This window comes from Moschus berezovskii, chromosome 3 (assembly GCF_049115385.1).
Source record: "Moschus berezovskii isolate FMDL1 chromosome 3, NW_MosBer_1.0, whole genome shotgun sequence".
Lineage (NCBI taxonomy): Eukaryota > Metazoa > Chordata > Mammalia > Artiodactyla > Moschidae > Moschus > Moschus berezovskii.
In genome coordinates, this window is record NC_142462.1 from 128,674,267 (window position 1) to 128,692,903 (window position 18,637).

General features: G+C 56.6%; 1 protein-coding gene across 3 annotated transcripts in view; it reads right to left on the bottom strand.

The window, feature by feature from the left end:
- The window catches only part of PTPRN2 (protein tyrosine phosphatase receptor type N2), a 638,480-nt gene that overhangs the window by 397,739 nt on the left and 222,104 nt on the right, over positions 1-18,637 (bottom strand). For all 3 annotated transcript variants that reach the window (XM_055421655.2, XM_055421657.2, XM_088834793.1), the window contains 2 exons: positions 14,996-15,155; positions 4,710-5,067 (listed from right to left, as the gene is read on the bottom strand). In XM_055421655.2, the coding sequence (XP_055277630.2) occupies positions 4,710-5,067; positions 14,996-15,155 (518 nt within the window). The remainder of the gene's footprint in view (positions 1-4,709; positions 5,068-14,995; positions 15,156-18,637) is intronic.

Here is an 18,637-nt window from a genome sequence, read left to right on the forward strand (position 1 = left end):
TCACTCAGTCGTGTCCTACTATCTGTGACCCCATGGACTGCAGCACACCAGGCCTCCCTGTCCATCACCAACTCCCAGAGCTTGCTCAAACCCATGTCCATGGAGTCAGTGACGCCATCCAACCATCTCATCCTCTGTCGTCCCCTTCTCCTCCCACCTTCAATCTTTCCCAGCATCAGAGTCTTTTCCAAGAAGTCAGTTCTTTGCATCAGGTGGCCAAAGTACTGGAGCTTCAGCTTCAGCATCAGTTCTTCCAATGAATATTCAGGATTGATTTCCTTTAGGATGGACTGGTTGGCTCTCCTTGCAGTCTAAGGGAGTCTCAAGAGTCTTCTCCAGCACCGCAGTTCAAAAGCATCAATTCTTTGGTGCTCAGCTTTCTTTATAGTCCAACTCACATCCATACATGACCACTGGAAAAACCATAGCCTTGACTAGATGGATCTTTGTTGGCAAAGTAATGTCTCTGCTTTTTAATATGCTGTCTAGGTTGTTCATAGCTTTTCTTTCAAGGAATAAGCGTCTTTTAATTTCATGCCTGCAGTCACCGTCTGCAGTGATTCTGGAGCCAAGAAAATAAAGTCTGCCACTGTTTCCATTGTTTCCCCATCTATTTGCCATGAAGTGATGGGACTGGATGCCATGATCTTAGTTTTCTGAATGTTGAGTTTTAAGCCAACTTTTTCACTCTCCTCTTTCACTTTCATCAAGAGGCTCTTTAGTTCTTCTTCACTTTCTGCCATAAGGGTGGTGTCATCTGCATATCTGAGGTTACTGAAATTTCTCCTGGCAATCTTGATTCCAGCGTGTGCTTCATCCAGCCGGGCATTTCTCATGATGTCCTCTGCATATAAGTTAAATAATCAGGGTGACAACATACAGCCTTGATGAACTCCTTTCCCGATTTGGAAACAGTCCGTTCCATCACCTCCACTAACACCAACACGTATTATAACTGAAACAGGACAGGTTACAGATAATGAGAGGACCCTAAAAGCAACAAGAGAAAAACAACTTGTTATATGCAAGGGAACCCCCATGAGGCTGTCAGCAGGCCTTTTGGCAGAAACTCTGCAGGCCAGAACGGAGTGGCGTGACATATTGAAGGTGCTGAAAGGAAAAAGCTTCCAACCAAGAACTCTCTAGCAGGCAAGGTTCTCATTCCTTGCGCGTGGATCATAGAATTAGTAGTGTTAAACTGTTCATACTACCCCAAGGGGTTTCCAAGGTGGCTTAGTGGTTAAAGAAAGTGCCTGCCAATGCAGGAGGCTCAGGAGATGTCAATTCGATCCCTGGGACAGGAAGATCCCCTGGAGGAGGAAATGGCAACCCACTCCAGGGTTCTTGCCTTGGGAATTCCACGGACAGAGGAGCCTGTGGGCCCCAGTCCACAGGGTTGCAAAGAGTCGGACACGACTGACCACACACGCAGGCACAGTTATGAAACAGCATGGCACTGGCACAAGAACGGACACTGGACCAATGGAACAAAACGGAGAGCTCGCGCGGTCAACTGACCTGCAATAAAGGAGCTAAGGTAGACAGTGGAGAAAAGACAGTCTCTTCAGTAAATGCTGTCAGGAAAACTGAACGGCCACATGTAAAAGAATGAAAATATACTTCAACCTCATACCACACACAAAAATTCACTTCAAATGGATTAAAGACTCAAATGTAAGACCTGAAATCCTGAAAGTCCTAGAAGAAAACATACACAGTAACTTCACAGTAACTTCATGACATCCTAGAGATATTTTCGTGCATCTGACACCAAAGGCAAAATGCAAAAAAATAAACAAGTGGAACCATGTCAAACAAAAAAGCTTCTGCACAACAAAGAATACCATTATGAAAAAGGAAATCACCCTCCTGAAAGGGAAAAGAGATCTTGAAAGCATATAACAATAAAGGGTTAATACCCAAAATATAAAAAGAACTAATACAACTCTCCAACAACAACAAGAAACTCCAAACAGCTTGAATTTTAAAAATGGGTTGAGGATCTGAATAGTCCTTTTTCCAAGGAAGACGTACAGATGACCAGCAAGCACATGGAAAGAAGCTCAGCATCACTAATCGTCAGAGAAATGAAAATCAAAACCACATTGAGATGTCACCTCACGCCCGCTAGAACAGCTGTTATTGAAAAGAGGAATAAACGTTGGACAGAATGTGGAGAACAGGAAACCCTCGTGGGCTACTGGTGGAGATGTCACCAGTGCAGCCCCTTGAGTAAAGAGTATGGCGGCTCCTCAAGAAACTAAAAAAAAAAAGACTACCATATAATCCAGCAATTCCATGCTTGGGTATTTATCCCAAAGCAAGCAAAAACACTAATTCAAAAAATATATATAACATGCAGCCCATGTTCAGCATTGTTTACATTAAAGCCGAGATATGGAAGCAGCCTAAGTGCCTATCAACAGAGCAATGGATAAAGGTAAGGCGTGGCGTGTGTGTGTCACACCACAGCTTTATCCACTATCTGTATAATGGAATATTACTCAGTCACGAAAAAGCAATGAAATTCTGCCATTTGCCACAACATGGATGGACCTAGAGGGCATTCAGGTAGTAAAATAAGTCGGGCGGAAAGAGGCAAATACCATAGGATTTCACTCATATGTGGAATCCCAAACAAACAAAATGAAACAGAAACTCATAGATCCATGGATCGGATCAGTGCCTACCAGAGGAGAAGGGCTGGAGGCACGGGATGAGTGCGGAGGCGGGCTGCATGGGTGGGGAGGGGTGGCGACTGGGCCTCGGGCGGTGAGCACTCTGCAGTGCACTCAGGTTTCAAACTGAAATGCTCTGCACCTGAAACTTTCAGATATTAAAAAAAATGATGGAAGGGGAGAAAGGAGGGAGGAGGAAGCGTCTGTAGTTTAAAAGGGGCTTAACAGGTACATCCACCTATTCAATGAGCCTTCTTCAGATATGACTTCAAAGAACCAACTGTAAAGAAAATTTTCAACTGGAAATTTTAAGCATGGATTAGCTGTTTGGTGATATGAAGACATCAGCATCAACTTCAGCGTGTGATAACGCTACTCAGTGAGGTCTACTCGAGAGCCGCATCTTTGGGCAAGGCAGGGCTGCGTGTGACAGATGAAATCTGACGGGGGCGTGCAGGGGAGGGGGCGTCACAGAAGCAGAGAAAGGAGCCGGGAGCTGCTTGTCGGAGCCCAGCAAGGCGTGTGTGGGCAGCCGTCCTACAAGGCTCTCTGCTTGTTCCCTGACTGACATCCTACGTGACTCCCTTTAAAGCACACGGTGCGGCCGGGAAGACAACATATATAAAAAGATCAGGAGAAGCCACAATCCAAGGAGGCCGTTAGTGAGGGTCAGGAGAGAGGAGGAGCATCTCCGGGGGTGTTCCGGAAGCCCCCCACCTCGGGGTGTGCGGAGCGAGGCGGCCGGCGATGCGGAAGGGAGCTGACCCCGGGGCAGGGGCACAGCAGACCACCCGCTGCCTGAGACAGCATTTACCTCTTCCCGGTTCCAACCCGGGGCTTGTGTTAAGCGGGGCGGTGAGGAAGGAGCCAGAGAAGGCGCGCTCAGAAGGCGGGGTGGGCACACGCAGCAGGGCCGGTGGCGGCAGCACCGTGGAGGGGGCAGGGGTCCGCACACAGGCCTCTGCCTGCCCATCGCGGGCCGGGGTGGCGAGAGGACAGCGGAGATGGGTGCTGAGCGGGGCGGGTCAGGAAGCTCAGTGGCCACGGAGACCACCGCCGGCGCTGGGCAGCGGGAGGGGCTCCGGCGCAGCCCCGGGGAGGGGAATGCGGGGAGCAACGGGGCCGCTCCCCGCAGGCCGCCCGCCGGGGCCACCTGAGCCCAGTGCGCTTCTTCCCCGAGCCGGGAGCCGATGACCACCACCCTCGCCCGCGGTCACAGCTCTGCTCGCCCTCCAGCTGCAGCCCCGCAGCGGCCGCCTGCACAAAGGGGCGCGGAGGCGAGAGCCACCAGCTGACGGGCACACCGTGGACAGCAGGGGGCGCACAGCGGCGTCACTGGCGCCTCTGCCCACAGCGGAGCGCTAACCGCTAACCGAGCAGGTGCGCAGTCCGTGTTCTCTTTAATCTGCTACCTGCTTGCTGTTATGACTTGCATACCTTCAAAGGAGAAGTCAGACTTGATCGCAATCTCCCTTTCCATTTCACGGTCTCGGGGAAAGGCTGCTAGAAGAGACGAGGGCCCCGGGCGTCGCAGAGACCAGGCCGGGCCAGCGGTCACCCGTCCCCCAGCGATGACCCCCGTGGGGCTGACTCACACCAGGATGCTGGGGTGTGGCTTGGGGGTCAGTCACCTCACAGGCCCAGGTTCCCTCACAGCAACTGGGACGGCACTCATTTTAGGCTGGGGTGTCCTGGGGACCCGCCATACCCAGAGACCAAGCAGCTGAGCATGAGCTTGCCCGCAGGAGCAGGGAGGCGTGAGAAAGAATGACGCCCCTTCAGAGTCAACGCTGCAGACACCACGATCTTCATCAACAAGGCCAGGAAACAGCGAGGCTGTCGGGGGAGGAGACCTAAACACCGAGCCCCCTGAGTCTGACACCCCTTCCCCACAGGACCAGCCTGGCCACCTCCCCACACCCCGCCCCTCTCTAAGGGGGAGCCCCAGGAAGGGGAAGAGACCCTGGAAGGGCCAGCCTAGGCAGGTGCCAGAGAAAGACTGGAGCCTCCGAAAAGGCGCAGGGTGCTTACCATCGTCTGTGACCGGGGCGTCCCTGGGGTCCACAGGCGAAGGCCATCTCTGGGGGGCTGCTGGCACTGACAGGACTCGGGGCGCTCTCCAAGGCGTGCGCACAAGGCCACGGGGAGTGGGGTCGTCGTCCATGGCGGGCGCGGGGGCCTTCCGGGCCGCGTAGGCGCCCAGCGCAGCCACCAGACGCTGCCTGTCCACCCCGCCGGCCACTTTGGGGCTGAGGTCATCCGGCTGGAGGCGGCGGAGCATGCTCAGGGGGCGGCCCCCCGCGAGGTCGGCGCGTGCCTCGGGAGCATAGGTCAGAGCAGACGTCTGGGCCATGAAGGTCAGCACGCTGTCGGCCAGGGGGTCCTCACCCTGCAGGGGCGGGGGACAAACAGCGGGTGAGCGCCCATAGCCAGCCACGTCCGGAAGTGGCCCCGGGTCTGGGCCGCAGGCGCGTCCCAGCACCCGGAGCGCGCCCAGGTTCGCCGCCATCCATGGTGGGGCGCGTCCGCGTTCCTCCTGCAGTCTTTCCACAGCAGCTTTACTGAAGCGCAGCCCGCACGCCGCGAGCCTCGGCACATCCGTGTGCTCAGTGCCCCCACCGAGCGGCGCAGACATCACCTGCCTGCAGCCCGGACACCTGCACCCCTTCCCGGCTCCCCTCCCGCAGGCAGCGGCTCATCGGAGTCCTTCTCCCGCCTGTGCCGGTTCGGACGCTTCCTATAGGGCAGCCCCGAGCAGCCTCTGGTGTCTGCTTCTTGCAAGGAGCGGGCTTCCGTTGTGGCTCAGCTGGTGAAGAATCCGTCTGCAATGCGGGAGACCTGATCCCCTGGAGAAGGCAAAGGCTACCCACTCCAGTATTCTGGCCTGGAGAATTTCAGGGGCTGTGTAGTCCGTGAGGTCGCAAAGAGTCCGACACGACTGAGCGACTGTCACTTCACCTCACTTCTCACCCCGAGCATGCCCACCCCAAGGTGCGCCAGCCGGCAGCGGCAGATGCCCCTGAAATCTGCTCTAAGGACAGAGGACGTGCTTGTGTTTTCATCCATCAGCTGGGGAACCTTTGGGTTCTTTCCGCTTTGGGGCCAACGTGAGGATCACTGCTGTGAACAGCCGTGTACAGGCCTCCGTGTGGATGCGGGTTTTCCTTCCTCCTGGCTGACAGGTGGGCGGCCCCGCCCTAACTGTGCAGGAGCCGCGGGCCGTGTCCCCGCCGCCGGGCTTGACGTCTGCGCTCACCGTCTTCTGCCACAGTGGCCACCATCTGCCTTCTGTGCCGCTAAGCTGTAAGGAGGTTCCCGCCGCGGAGCGATGCTGACCCCTCCTCCCGTGCCGTGTGTTCGGCGGGGCAGGTCTGCCTAGGCCTCTCCCTGCCCCAGGGTTTGCTGTAGCTCCTCAGAGGGGCTCCCCAGGGCTGCATCCCCGTGTCTGATGCCTCTGTTTCCCTGCAGCCCCCTCCTTCGCTGGTCACTGAAACCCCTTTTGAATGTGATCCTTTTGACAGTGTGTCCAGCCGGCGACACTGCCGGGGCCTCTGGTTTGACACACAGCGTGGATCCAGGCCTTTCCCTGGCCTTCCCTGCCTTCCCTCCTCACTCAGGACACTCTCCCAGGAGGATGTGGTCTCGTCACACTCTAATCTGCCCACAGAACAAGGCCCAGTTTCCTCACCTCGGGGACGGCTGTAAAAGCGTTAGAAGTCTCAGTATTCTGCCTCTGACACAGTGCCATCAAAATTTCATGGACAAGCAGTAATTTCCCACGAGGATATGACGCGGCGCTGCCTTCACCGTGTGCTCCGGGTGGGGTGCGGTGGCCGCAAGCTCTCAGGATCTCAGGCTTCCCATTTTCCACGTGCCCCTCCCTCGGGGCACAGTATCGGGCCAGGGATACATGCCCGGGGACCTAGCTAAGACGTGCAGCCACCACTGAACCTATGACGGTGGTTCAGACTCCCAGGGCTGCGTCTGTTTCTACTAGTAACTCTGGGGCTCAGCCTACAGCCCAGATTTGGGGCAGCGAGCCTGGATCAGGAACCCGGCTGCTCTGCATGCTGCGTTCCTGTCTCACATAGGAACCTGGGCCAGTCACTGGACGTTTTGACACTTGGTTTTCCTCTGTTACAGGAGATTGACCATTATCTGTGACGTTGCTTTTATTTCTAAAATGATGTAACTGCTTAGTCATTCAGTCGTGTCCGACCCTGCGAGTCCATGGAATGTAGCCCACCAGGCCCCTCTGTCCATGGGGATTCACCAGGGAAGAATACTGGAGTGAGTTGTCCTCCTCCAGGGGCTCCTCCCAACTCAGGGATCGAACCCAGGTCTCCCGCATTGCAGGCGGATTCTTTACCAGTTGAGCCACCAGGGATGTAATTGTAGTTGTCATCAAAATGTTTAATTCCATCCAACTGCTGGCTGAAATCAACTACTTCTCCTTTAGAAGAAGAAAAGATTCACAAAGAGAAGGGAGGGAGGAGACAAGACGCCTCCACAGCAAACGGCCCTCTAGCACTTCTGCACAAAATGTGTGCAAGGCTCAGTCTCAAGTTCAGCTGGACTCCTGCGAGCCAGCCTGCCCAGGAACGCCTGGGGTCCCAGCACGGGGCTGGACGGCCTCTGAGAGGCTCGTCAACCTGCCACAGGCACCGGCTCTCTATGTGCAAAGGCAGTTTCTGCTTGAAGGGCCTTCCATTACCGATGGTGGAGTGGAGGCTCCGCGGGCCCTCTGGGTGAGTGACTGTCAGGCCCCGTGAGCTCTGGGACAGATGGACCGTGATGAACAGCCTGTACGGGGTCCCTGAGTGCTCCGAGCCAAGTTAGTGAAGAGGGTTTTAGCAGGCAGACTGTGAAATAATAGAAACACCAGCTCTCCCAAGTCACGCCAGGTCCCGTGAGAGACGGCAGGGGCCCTGGTGTTGGGGACCGTCACCCCGCTGCCGGGTGCCCAGGCCAACACGGGTCAGAAGCAGGGAGCGTCCTCACGGTCACCCCCGTCTGCGGCTTCCCGTCCTGACGAGCGAGCAGAAGGCGCTGGCCCCTGGCTCGGACCCCACTTCTGTTTTCAGTGACCTTTGCACTAATGGGTCATCCAACTCCGCGTGGAGTGGGGGTGGCCATGGCACCCAGCGCAGATGTGCAGGGGTTCCCGCTTCCTCGCGGCTTGCCCCCGCCCGCTCACACCGGCGATGTCGCTCTTTGCCATCTCAGCCTGCGCCTCCCCTAAGACAGAGGGACCCAGGCACAAACCCTGGGGCAGCAGTCCGGTGGACTCTGCCCACTCGCCTCTGAGTCAATAAGATTCTGGGGCCATTCTAAAAGCCCTGTTTCAAAGGCATTTTAAACTTCAATTCAACAGACCTGTGACCTCAGGTTTCCCAAGATAATGCTGAGTAATCGTTAAGACAGCAGTTGCTCAAATCAAGGTTAGCGACCGGCAAGCGTGAGAACTGGCCAGCTTCCAGCACCTGGAACGTTACCCCTTCACGCCACGAGGAAGGTCAGCCTGACCTGGGCCTCGCCGGTGTGGTGCAGGCCGTGTGTGCTACAGCTGAGAACTGCCGTCAGCACTGTGGGGACGGACCCTGAGACGCTACTCAGCCCACCGTGACCCACGTGAGACACGCAGGCAGCTCCCTACACACCCCTCAAGGGTCTGCTGAGTGACCCAGGGGACAGAAGGTGTGCTGGGGAAACCAGCCCAGTTCTGTGAGCACGGTTCTGCATAATCTTTGTAACTTTCTAACCTCTTTGAGCTCTTTTACCACCTGCAAAATTGTGGGGAGGGGACGCACAGAACCCTTTTTTTCTTAAAGCAGCTCTATTAGGGAGAGCATAGGTGCGCAGTTCAGCATATGGCTCAGAGGAGGCTCTAGATAAATGGTGGCTGCCGTCAGCGTCTCCACCATCAGCAGCGGCATGACAGCAGCCACCGCCGCTGTGTGCTGAGCTCTGGACCACGTTCTGCATTCTGGGGAAGAATGCCTCAAACACGGGCCTGTCTTCAAACAGCTTGCCGACTGAAATGGAGTCAAGTCACAGACCTTAGACCTATAGTGGAAAGAGTATCAGAGAGGTTTGGTGACAGGCAAACCTTTGGAAGGCAGTAGTCATCCTGAGCTGGGGAAACCAGGGCCGCTTCCTGGAGCCACAGTGCGCGTTGCATCCCTGCCTGGATGTCTCCCCTTGCCCCTAGCCATGCCAGCGCCGGGGTCCTGGGCCAGAAAGCCGGGCCCCTTCCTCCCATGGAAGTCTGCCGGCCCGAGTCCCAGATCGCTCAATTACAAGTTCAGCCTGCCAGAGCCTGCAGGCTCGCAGATGCTTCATGCCAGCAGACGCTGAGTGAATGAGGTTTTGTGTCTACACTGGTCACTCACGCTCGTCAGAGATTCTCTTGTGCCAAGCATCCAAAACAAATTAGGAAGCCCAATTTGGGCCATCTTTTGACCACATAACAAACATTTCCTCCAGTTTGTCTCACAGCCCGAAGGCAGCGTTGACAAGCACACTGATCAAGACACACTTGCTGCGGGCGTGACAAAGCACGGAGCTGTGGGGCTGTCCACAGGCTGCCTAATGAGACAGCCCCACAGTGCCACTGGCGGCGGCAAGGTTTGGGGGCTGGAGGTGGGCCTCAGAACCCACTTCCGGAGCGTTAACGGGACGCTTGTGCGGCCTTCTCGCGCTCAGGCCGTAGAGGGCGATGCTGGCCAGTGGCTCCTGGCCTCTCTCAACACAGTGGGGGGCTGTCAGTGCCCCGCAGGTCAGGCTCTGAGTGCCCCGCCCACTCCCCGCGCCGGCAGCTTGCAGGTGTCATTGCTACTGACAGCGCTGTCGCCGGACGGGCGTTCCTACGTCCGGGGGAGCCTCATGCTGGCCTCCCTCTGACCACCGTGCCTGTGCTCTCTCTGTTGTCTGCGCTGTCAGCTTCTAGAGCTCACGAAACCTGAGGTTGAAGGGGGGTCACGTTCCAAGCCACAGGGGCGACGACTTCTGCAGGAGGTTTACAGCAATACGAAGCCTGGGTGTTCAGTTTGATACGTCTGCCTGTGGTGTTACGTTAGGTAGCTTGGAACCGGTCTCGGAGACCACGGACGACAGGAAGCGTGTGATGTCTCGCCTCTGCCGTCCCTCACCTCTGCTCCAGCGCACCCTGCCCCCGCTCCGTCCTCCGCAGCTGCACCCACAGCCCCACACCTGCGGTCAGAAGGCCCAGGGGATGCTCCAAAGCAGGCAGCCGCCACCTCCTGTGCGCCGGTCAGAGCGAGGCGGGCGGCAGGCGCACTGCCTGCAGGGTCCGCCCGGAGGACTCAGGATGACAGTCACAGCGTGGGTGGCATTTTCCAAGCACAGGGCTAGGCCGGTCTTTGACTTGACGTGTTTCCCTTCTTTCTGATCCTCTCAGCCATGCTCGTGTAGAGACACGACTACCTCATTTCCTGGATTAGGAGACAAGCTCTCCGGGGAGGAGGGGCCCAGCTGGGATCCGGCCCGACGCCTGGCCTTGGGCAGAGCCCCAGGGAAGCGGGCCGGACCTGCAGGCTGCCTGGTGGAAAATGCAGAACTGCGCTCAGCTGGGTCTGGAGGAGGCAACTTGGGGACCTTGCTCTGTCTTAAAAAATAAACATGTTAAAGCTGAGCAATAACCCCAGCGCCCGAGTCTCTGTGCTCCCCAGCGAACGATGGTTCTCCTCCCGACGTGATGGGCCCTGGCTGTCACGTATTTTTCTTCCACATAAGCTAAAAACCTCACTGCTGCTGCTGCCACTGCTGCTAAGTCGCTTCAGTCGTGTCCGACTCTGTGCGACCCCATAGACAGCAGCCCACCAGGCTCCCCCGTCCCTGGGATTCTCCAGGCAAGAACACTGGAGTGGGTTTTGCCTTAAATATCCAATTGTTTTTGTCCAGAAATTTGCATATGTTATGTGGGTTTCTGATTCCTGGTTACTCGCCAATTTACTGTTTCCAGTCCTTTTCTTCCCCTTAGTAGATATTGGCGTCTAATATCTGAAGAATGTCTTTCAGCGCGTCTGAAGCATGAGTCTTCCAGACACAGACTCTTCCTGCTCCCCTGCAGCGCAAACAGTGTAGAATCCAAGTTGACAGGTTTGTCCCCTGTCTGTCGGTTCCACTGCTTACGAGACGTGAGACGTTGTCCTGATAAACAGCCCCCGGATGTAAGGCATCTGTTTACCTGAGGGTACCGTTAAGATTGTCTCTTTATCTTTGGTTTTCCCCCAATTGCTTATGATATGCCTAGACTTTGTTTTCTCTGTGTTTATCCTGCTTGAGGCTCAGTAAGTTTCCTGCACCTGTGCTTTGATCAGTTCCGTCACGTTTTGGAAAGACACCAGCCACTGTGTCTTTACGTGTTTCTTCTGGTTCCTTCTCTTCCTCTCTTCCCAGGTAGGGCTCCAGTCACACAGGTGAGAGAGCCTGACACTGCTGTCTTGGGTGCTTTGCTCCATTTCACTCTTTTTCTGTACCTTTTCTTTCATTTTTGACCGTGTCTACTGACCTGACTTGAAATTCGCTGGTTCTTCTCTCCACTGTGGCGAGTCTGCCATTAAGCTCCTCAACTGAGCTCTTCACCCCTGACCTTCCTTTAATTTCTAGCGTTTCCATTTAGTTCTTTTTACTGCTTCCATCTCTCTGCTGCGATTTTCCACGTGTTCATGTATGCTCTTTCACCTTTCCCACTCAACCCTGTAACATATTCCCCTTACTGATTAGGACGCCCTTTTCTAATAATTCCAACACCTGAGTCACATCTGGGTCTCCTCCGACCAGCTGTTTACCGTCTTGACCAGAGTGACGCTCGGTCCTTCTTGCGCCTCCCAACTTTTGATTCTATGTTGGATCAGTCAGACATAACTGGGATCGTGCGTTTGACTGTTGCGTGAATGAGCAGTGGAGACCAAAGCAAACGACAGTTAACCCTTCTTCTCTCTGTCCAAGTCCACGGACTCTGTCACTGAAACGGGCATGGACTTTGCTGCCCAGTCGGTCAGGTTCAGTCACTCCTCCCCACAGTAACGCTGAGGGCAGGCTCAGGGCTCAGGTCCAAGCTGGAGTCAGCCTTGAGCGCTGCCTCACGCTTTGCAGACAGCAGCCAGCTCTCTGAACCTGGAGCTCTCTCTGATTCACAGCCCCACACGACACGTGCAGGAAGCTTCTTTTCCCGGCTCTCTGCTCCCACACATCAACCTTTCTCCACCATGCTGCCTCGTCCAAAGCTTTCAAGGGGTAGGGTGTGCTCCGCAAGGCTTGGCGCTCCTTGGAAGGACGTCTCTCAGCGCCTGTCCCTCCTCCCACCTGCCAGCTCCTGCCTCGGGCACTCGGTGCTCTGTGCAGCCTGACTCCGGCCTCTACCCTCACGCTAGTCTCCACTGAAAACAGCTCCTTTAAAACCTCAGCGGCATTCTCCCCTGCCTCCCCCCACGGTCCCTGCCTCCAGGGAAGTCTCTGCCATCTCTTCCTCCCTTTCTGAGTTTAGTTCATTCAGGGCTCTTTGTACTCCCAGCTCCCTGGGTTTTTCCTTTAAGGCTGTGGTTTAGTGGCTCACCTGGCTTGTTCCTATTGTCAGAGGGGACTTGGGTGGTCTCTTGACATTCTGCCGTTTGAGATAAGCCAAACATCTTCAACTGCTGACTTCCGGTTGTTCGTCCAATGCCCATCCTCTGGGAAGCCCCTGACCCCACATGCCCATCCGGCTCAAGTTCAGCCAGCCATTAGTACTAACCAACACAGTACAACACGATAAATTCCCAGCACTTCTCTGAGGATCAAGACAGCTAGAAGTTTGATGACACATGTACAGAAACGATGATTCATAAAGTGATCCACTGGAAACTCGCTGCAGCATCAGTAGAAAGCTTATGCTTCCAAATGAGATACGGCATCAGCGGACCGGGGGAGGGGAGATCGGCCAGCACCGCCCAAAGCCCTGGCCGGGTCTGCACGAACGCTTCTCACACACAAGTCCACATCAGCTCATCGGAGAGATGACCAGAGCTTTCTCCTCAGTTAAACCCTGGACAGAGAAGATAATTTCTAGACTTTTGCACCTTTTTTTTTTACAATCTGAGAAGCATCTATCTCACACAGAATAAAATTGCCTGAGCCAGAAGCCAATGTTGAGAAGCAGCTATCTCAACACAGCATAAAAATACCTGAGCCCTAAGCCGCCGAGTGCTCATTTTCTGAACCATCCTTGTGACCCTCGTGCTCAAACAGCCGTGTGGTGAGGCGAGCACAGAATCCATTATTCAAACTGGCGCCTCTGAGAGGGGAAGGGCTTGCTGGCCACTGCAAGGAGCAGCAGCACAACCCAGCACGGTCCAGGCAGGACCCCAGGTGCGGTCGTTCCCGGCTGGGACTTTCAAGGACCGCAGAAGCCAGACCTGCTGGCCTGTGGTGGCTGCTGGAGGCGGCTGGACAGGACCGCAGTGCGTCTGCACCCCTGTGTCCTGAGAGAGCGGCCTGGGGCGCAGGTGTCCTCTCGTGGGCAGCCCAGGGCGCAGCCCCTGGAGGAACAACTGGTGCCAGCAGACAGCGGAGGCTCCCCCTCGACGGGGCTGGTGCCGGGCAGCCCGCCCGGGACCTGGGCTCAAGGCTTCATTCGGCGCCGCCGCCACCTCACCAGGAAGGCCCGTCCAGCTGCTTCGTGGGGAGACTTCACCGGAGCACCTTCCGCTCAGACTTCTCAGGCTCCTGTCACTGACGGAGCGCCACGTCCCCACCCTCCCATCGCGGCTCTCCATGTGGGTCGCTCGTTACCCACGGCTCACGCCCGCCACCCGGGCACCCTCCCCGGGGTCCCCACGACGGAGTCAGGATGCCCACGGCCGGAGCCAAGGCCGGGCTGGTAAAAGACTCGCTGGGCCACTGGAGGGAGCCCCAAACAATTTCTGCTTTACGTTCTCAAATCCCCAGCATCGAGAGGGCGAGAAGCGAGGCTGGTTTTCTGCTGTGAGAGGAGACGGAGTCCATCACGGCCGGCGGTGTGCCAGGCGGTGGCCTCACCCCTGGGTGTTGGGCGGGCAGGGGCACAGATCAGATTTTCTTCATGAGCAGGTCACGCCCCTGTGAGTCTCTCATGGAGCCAAACACGCTTCTGAGCATCCAGCAGATGGCTTTCGGACTGGACCTGGCTTCCGTTTTGCCTCTAAAAGAAACTACGATGAACTTAGCCCAGGACTAAGAGCTTCATCCTCCCGTCCCGACCATCACTGCCCAACGTCATGGCATGACCCCGCAGAACAGATGGGGAGCGGCCTCCCAAGGCCACATGGTGCCAGCAGAGGAGCCGCAGTGTCGGAACCTCAGGCACCTCGTGGGGCTGCCCTCGGCCGGCCCCCAGGACAGGGTCGTGCATCGATGCTTTCCCACGGTACCCAGCTCGGTGTCTGCTTCACAGAAAGTGGAGGATGGCAAACCCGAGTTTAACATGAAAATACACAGTGTGACGCTCGCTGCAGCAGCACAGTATGCGTGCTGAGTCGCTCAGTCGTGTCCGACTCTGTGCGACCCTATGGACAGCAGCCCACCAGGGTCCCGGTCGTGCGGCCTGGGGAGGGGTTGGGGGAGTGACCAGACCGAAGCTCAGGGCATTCATCCAGCTTCTGGGCGGCATCTGGGTCTGAGTTCTGCAGGCAGTGGGAGTGCGGCTATCACACACCCCGCCCTCCCGAGCACAGGGACCTGGGTGCTCCCCCCAGAGCATCCTCGGGACGCGTGAGAGCCCTGGACGCCACCTCTAGGCCCTGTTCCCCCAGGCAGGTCATCAGCTGGCAGCGCCGCTTTAACCAGCTGTCAAAGAGCATGCCTCCTTTCCCATCCAGAAGGTTGCGAGACTGCTCCTTGCTTCTGTAAACTGTTCTTTTCCGTGGGCTTCGAGTTCCGGAGGGCTCCAGAGCAGACTGGCCCCACTGCAGAAGGAATTCCCACCCGAGGGCCTGACAGCTGGCACACAGGACACCCCGAGGGAGGAGTGGCCATGGACAGCTGTCGGGGGTACAGGGGGACTGGGGTGCACACAGGCCCTCCAGGGGGCGAGGAGGCACCCTGTCCTTCCACCCCACTCACCCGGGACATGGCGGGAGAGCCCAGAGGGGCTGCAGGCACGGGAAACATCCCCTATGTGCGCCTGGACAATGAAACACCCCAAGCACAGGGCCGCCAAGGTCACCACCCCCAACAGGGCCACGAGGGTCACCGCCCCCCACGAGGCTGCAAGGGTCACCGCCCCGACCCCGGGGCTGCAAGGGTCACTGCCCCAACCCACAGGCCACGAGGCTCACCTGGGCGGGTGGTCTGTCCGGCTCCAGCCCCGGGAGCACGTCGGCGGCAGCGGCCTGGGACAGGGCCTCCAGGTAGGGCAGGTAGCGCTGCAGGGCCTCGGCCAGCACGCCGCCCTCCAGGCTGAGGCTCCGCTCATCCGGCACACTCTGCTTCGAGCTCCTGCGAAGGAGAGGGAGGCGTCAGGCGGTCCTTGGGCACAGCACCGGCTCCGCCCGCGGGGCCCACGGCGGGCAGGGGGGTGGCAGGCTCCGTACAGGCATGCAGACGCCAGGCCAGGCGGCAAGGGCCAGACCCGCCTGTCACACTGCCCGTGGCGAGGCCCTGTCTGCACCCGAGCCTGGTGCCGGGACACAGGGGGACCTGGTGAGCAAACCCCGACTTATTTTCTCAACAGCTGCCCCACCACTGGGGGCAGGGACAAGCCGAACGGGGAGTCGGCCAGGACTTACTAATGCAGGGAGGACCAGCGGCAGAGGGGCTTCTGGGCGGGGAGGGGAGGCTGGTGAGCCCCGGGCCTGCCGCCCCCTGCTTTGGGCCTGTCCCCGTCAGCAGCCTCCCCTTCCCACCGGGTGCTGAGGAGCAGGCATGTGGGGTGAGTGGACGCTCACAATCACACGTCCCACCTCCCGTTAGCTGTGACCACAGGGGTCCACGGGGCACTGACTTGCTAGTCAGCTGACCCTAGGTGGGGAGATGATCCCTGACCCTCCTGGCGCCCCAGTGTGACCACAAAAGGCAGGCAGCAATCCTGGGAAGCTGCCTGGAGGAAGGGACCTTGTTCTTGTGGGTTTTCTTCCCTTCGCTTTCCCAAGAATCTGCATGGGGCCTCAGCACTGGAAACAGCACCTGCTGAACGAATGATCTTGGAAACACGTGGCAGACTCAGGTGATGCCGAGTTAGCGCAGAACCCGTGTCCCCACCACTGACCACACAGACGGCACCTCTCTGTCGTCAGGAAGGGAGTCCCTGGGACCAGACTCTGCTGTCACTGGGGGTGAGTTTAGGACAACCAACAGCTGCCTGCGTTGAATGGCAGTGACGCAGGTCATGAACTTACTCGATAAAAAAAATGTCTTGTTTCCTTTTTCTTTAATGAAAATACAATTTAAAATCATGTAAAACAGAGTACTCAGCCCCTGTCGGACTCGGACAACTTCAGACACCACCTGTGGGCGAAGGAATGGACAGGCTCCCGAGGTGACCGCACGTGGCTCACAGCGCTCTGCGGGCACTCGGCAGGTGGGTGGCGACGTGAGGCGGCTGGCGTTCTCGCAGCCACTGCGTGCGCTTGAAGCTCACACAAGTAAACGCTGGGTTTCACCTGTGCATGGTTTCGCATTAACTGCCGGAAGTGCCCTAGAAGTTGGAGGAGGCCGGCCCGGCCCCCAGCAGAGGCCGTGCTCCCAGCCCAGGCCGAGGGTGAGTGTGCGCTTGCTGGCTGCCTCGTTTCTCCCATCCTCCCCCTGCTGTTTGTGTTTGCGGAGACGTGGCTTTTCAGGAACAGCTGGATTTTCATGTTTACTTACAAATGCATCAAGTATGGTAAAAGTCGTGATACCTGCATGAAAGGGCGAGCAGAAACAGGCCTGCGGGGCTCCCGCCAGGCGGGGAGGGCGGCGGGGCATGCAGGAAGGCCGTGGACACAGCGAGGAACAGAGAATGGCCGCCTCTGCGCGCCGGGAGCTGAGAGCAGGGCCGGCCTCGCTCTGCAGCCTGTGTGCAGAGGGCACTGCCCGCCTACCTTGGTCTCCTGCGGGAGACACGCGCCAGCCCCGGAGCCCTGAGGGTCAGGGCTCTGGAGCCTGTTATCGCCGCCACCCCCTTCTCCGAGCTCCCCGGGGACCAGAGCCTGCACAGCTCAGACCCGACCGAGGGGAGCTCCCTGGGCACCTGGGCAGGATCTCCCTGGGCTCGAGGGCCCAGCACCCTGCCCCCAGGCCTGGTGTCTTCTCGGACAGCAACCCGAAGAGGAGGGAGCTGACCTGTCACCCAGGTGAGAGGACGAGGCCTGGCGCATCACAGGGTCTCGCGATGATGGCAGCTCTGGTTGTGCTGGAAACCGCAGTCACAGCCGCGCTTCCTCTATGTGAGCATCTCGTACGTGTGCCTATGTGTCTGTGTCTCTGTGTGTGCCCGAGCACGTACCTGTGTTTACGTGCGTGTCTGTGTGTTCCTAAGCATGTATGTGTATGTATCTAAGTGTGTGTGTCTGTGTGTGTCTGTGTGTTTTGCAGGTGTTGGGTAAGGCTGTGTTACTAACAACATACCCACTTTCAGTGACCAGGGAACAATGTTTTAAGTAGTTTACCCCAAACGTGACTGTTACCTACACGTGGTAACAAACATCTATTACCTACATGTGGGTCTTTCCTGTGGATTAAATACACTCTAGGAATGTTCCCTGGTGTCCGAGATGATAAAGAATCTGCCTGAAGTGCAGGAGACCTGGGTTCCATCCCTGAGTCAGAAAGATCCCCTGGAGAAAGGGATGGCTACCCACTGCAGTCTTCTTGCCTTGAAAGTCCCATGGACAGAGGGGCCTGGTGGGCTACAGTCCATGGGGTCGCAAGAGTCACACACGACCAAGCAACTGACACTTCAGCAGTGTATGGGGTGCAGGTGGGTGCAGACCTCACTGTTGATTTCCTACTTGGGGTCACGGAGAACAGGCTCCCGGCCAGTGTTTCCACATGGAAAGTCTGATTCTCAAGAACAGGTCACTGGTGTGAGGGACTTGATACCCGTATGTATTTCATACAAACTGGGACCTACAGAAAATCTTCACATTTGAGCTTAATTATCACAATTGATAAAACTGTCCTGTTATTATTTCTGAAGCCTTTTCAAGTTACATTGGCTCAGACTTACCAGGATGTGAACGATCAGGAGCCACACGGTTCTCTGCATCTCAAATCACGGCTATAGCTTACCTGACCATTTTTTAATGGATGAAATTTCATGTTCTGTGTTGTCAGAGTAATTTAACTGAAGTCAATTTACGTTTCTGGTACTTTGTCTATTTTTCTCACTAATTGCTAATCAATGCAAATAGAACCACCTCATAAACGTGCCTTTAAATTATCTTATTCATCTTCCTGGGTGTCTGTGCTGGAGGACTGTTTGCGACACTCTAACGTATGACAGTGATGGGCACGGCCGTCTTCATGCTGTGAGACATTGCAGGAATTAGCTTGCAGCCCGAATTCCGGCATGTCATTCTTATGAAGCGGATTAAAACTTTGGAAGAGTCCGTTTTCTACCTCGGAGGACCACGCGTGCTGTCTCTGCTGGTCGCTTTCCCAGTCCCTGCACCGACCTTCAGACGCCAATAACACAGGCTGCTTTACACTGTCCCCAGTTTGCTACAGGAAAAACTCCGAATTACAAATAGAACTGTTGCAAAGAGCACGCCGCAGCCTGGCTCTCACTCCCTTTGTCCACAATCCTAACCCTATCTAACCATCATTTATTTTTGGAAATGGTTATTTCTAACCGTTTTACTTTTCACGGCTCAGTCACGTCCTCTCTGGAACGAAGGGCAAGCAGGGTTCCCGGAAGCTGTGGTGAGTGACCAAGCGTCACGAGGCCCTTCACCTGCTCCTCCTTCTTTAGTCAACAGCTCGGGCTGGACGCCCACTGG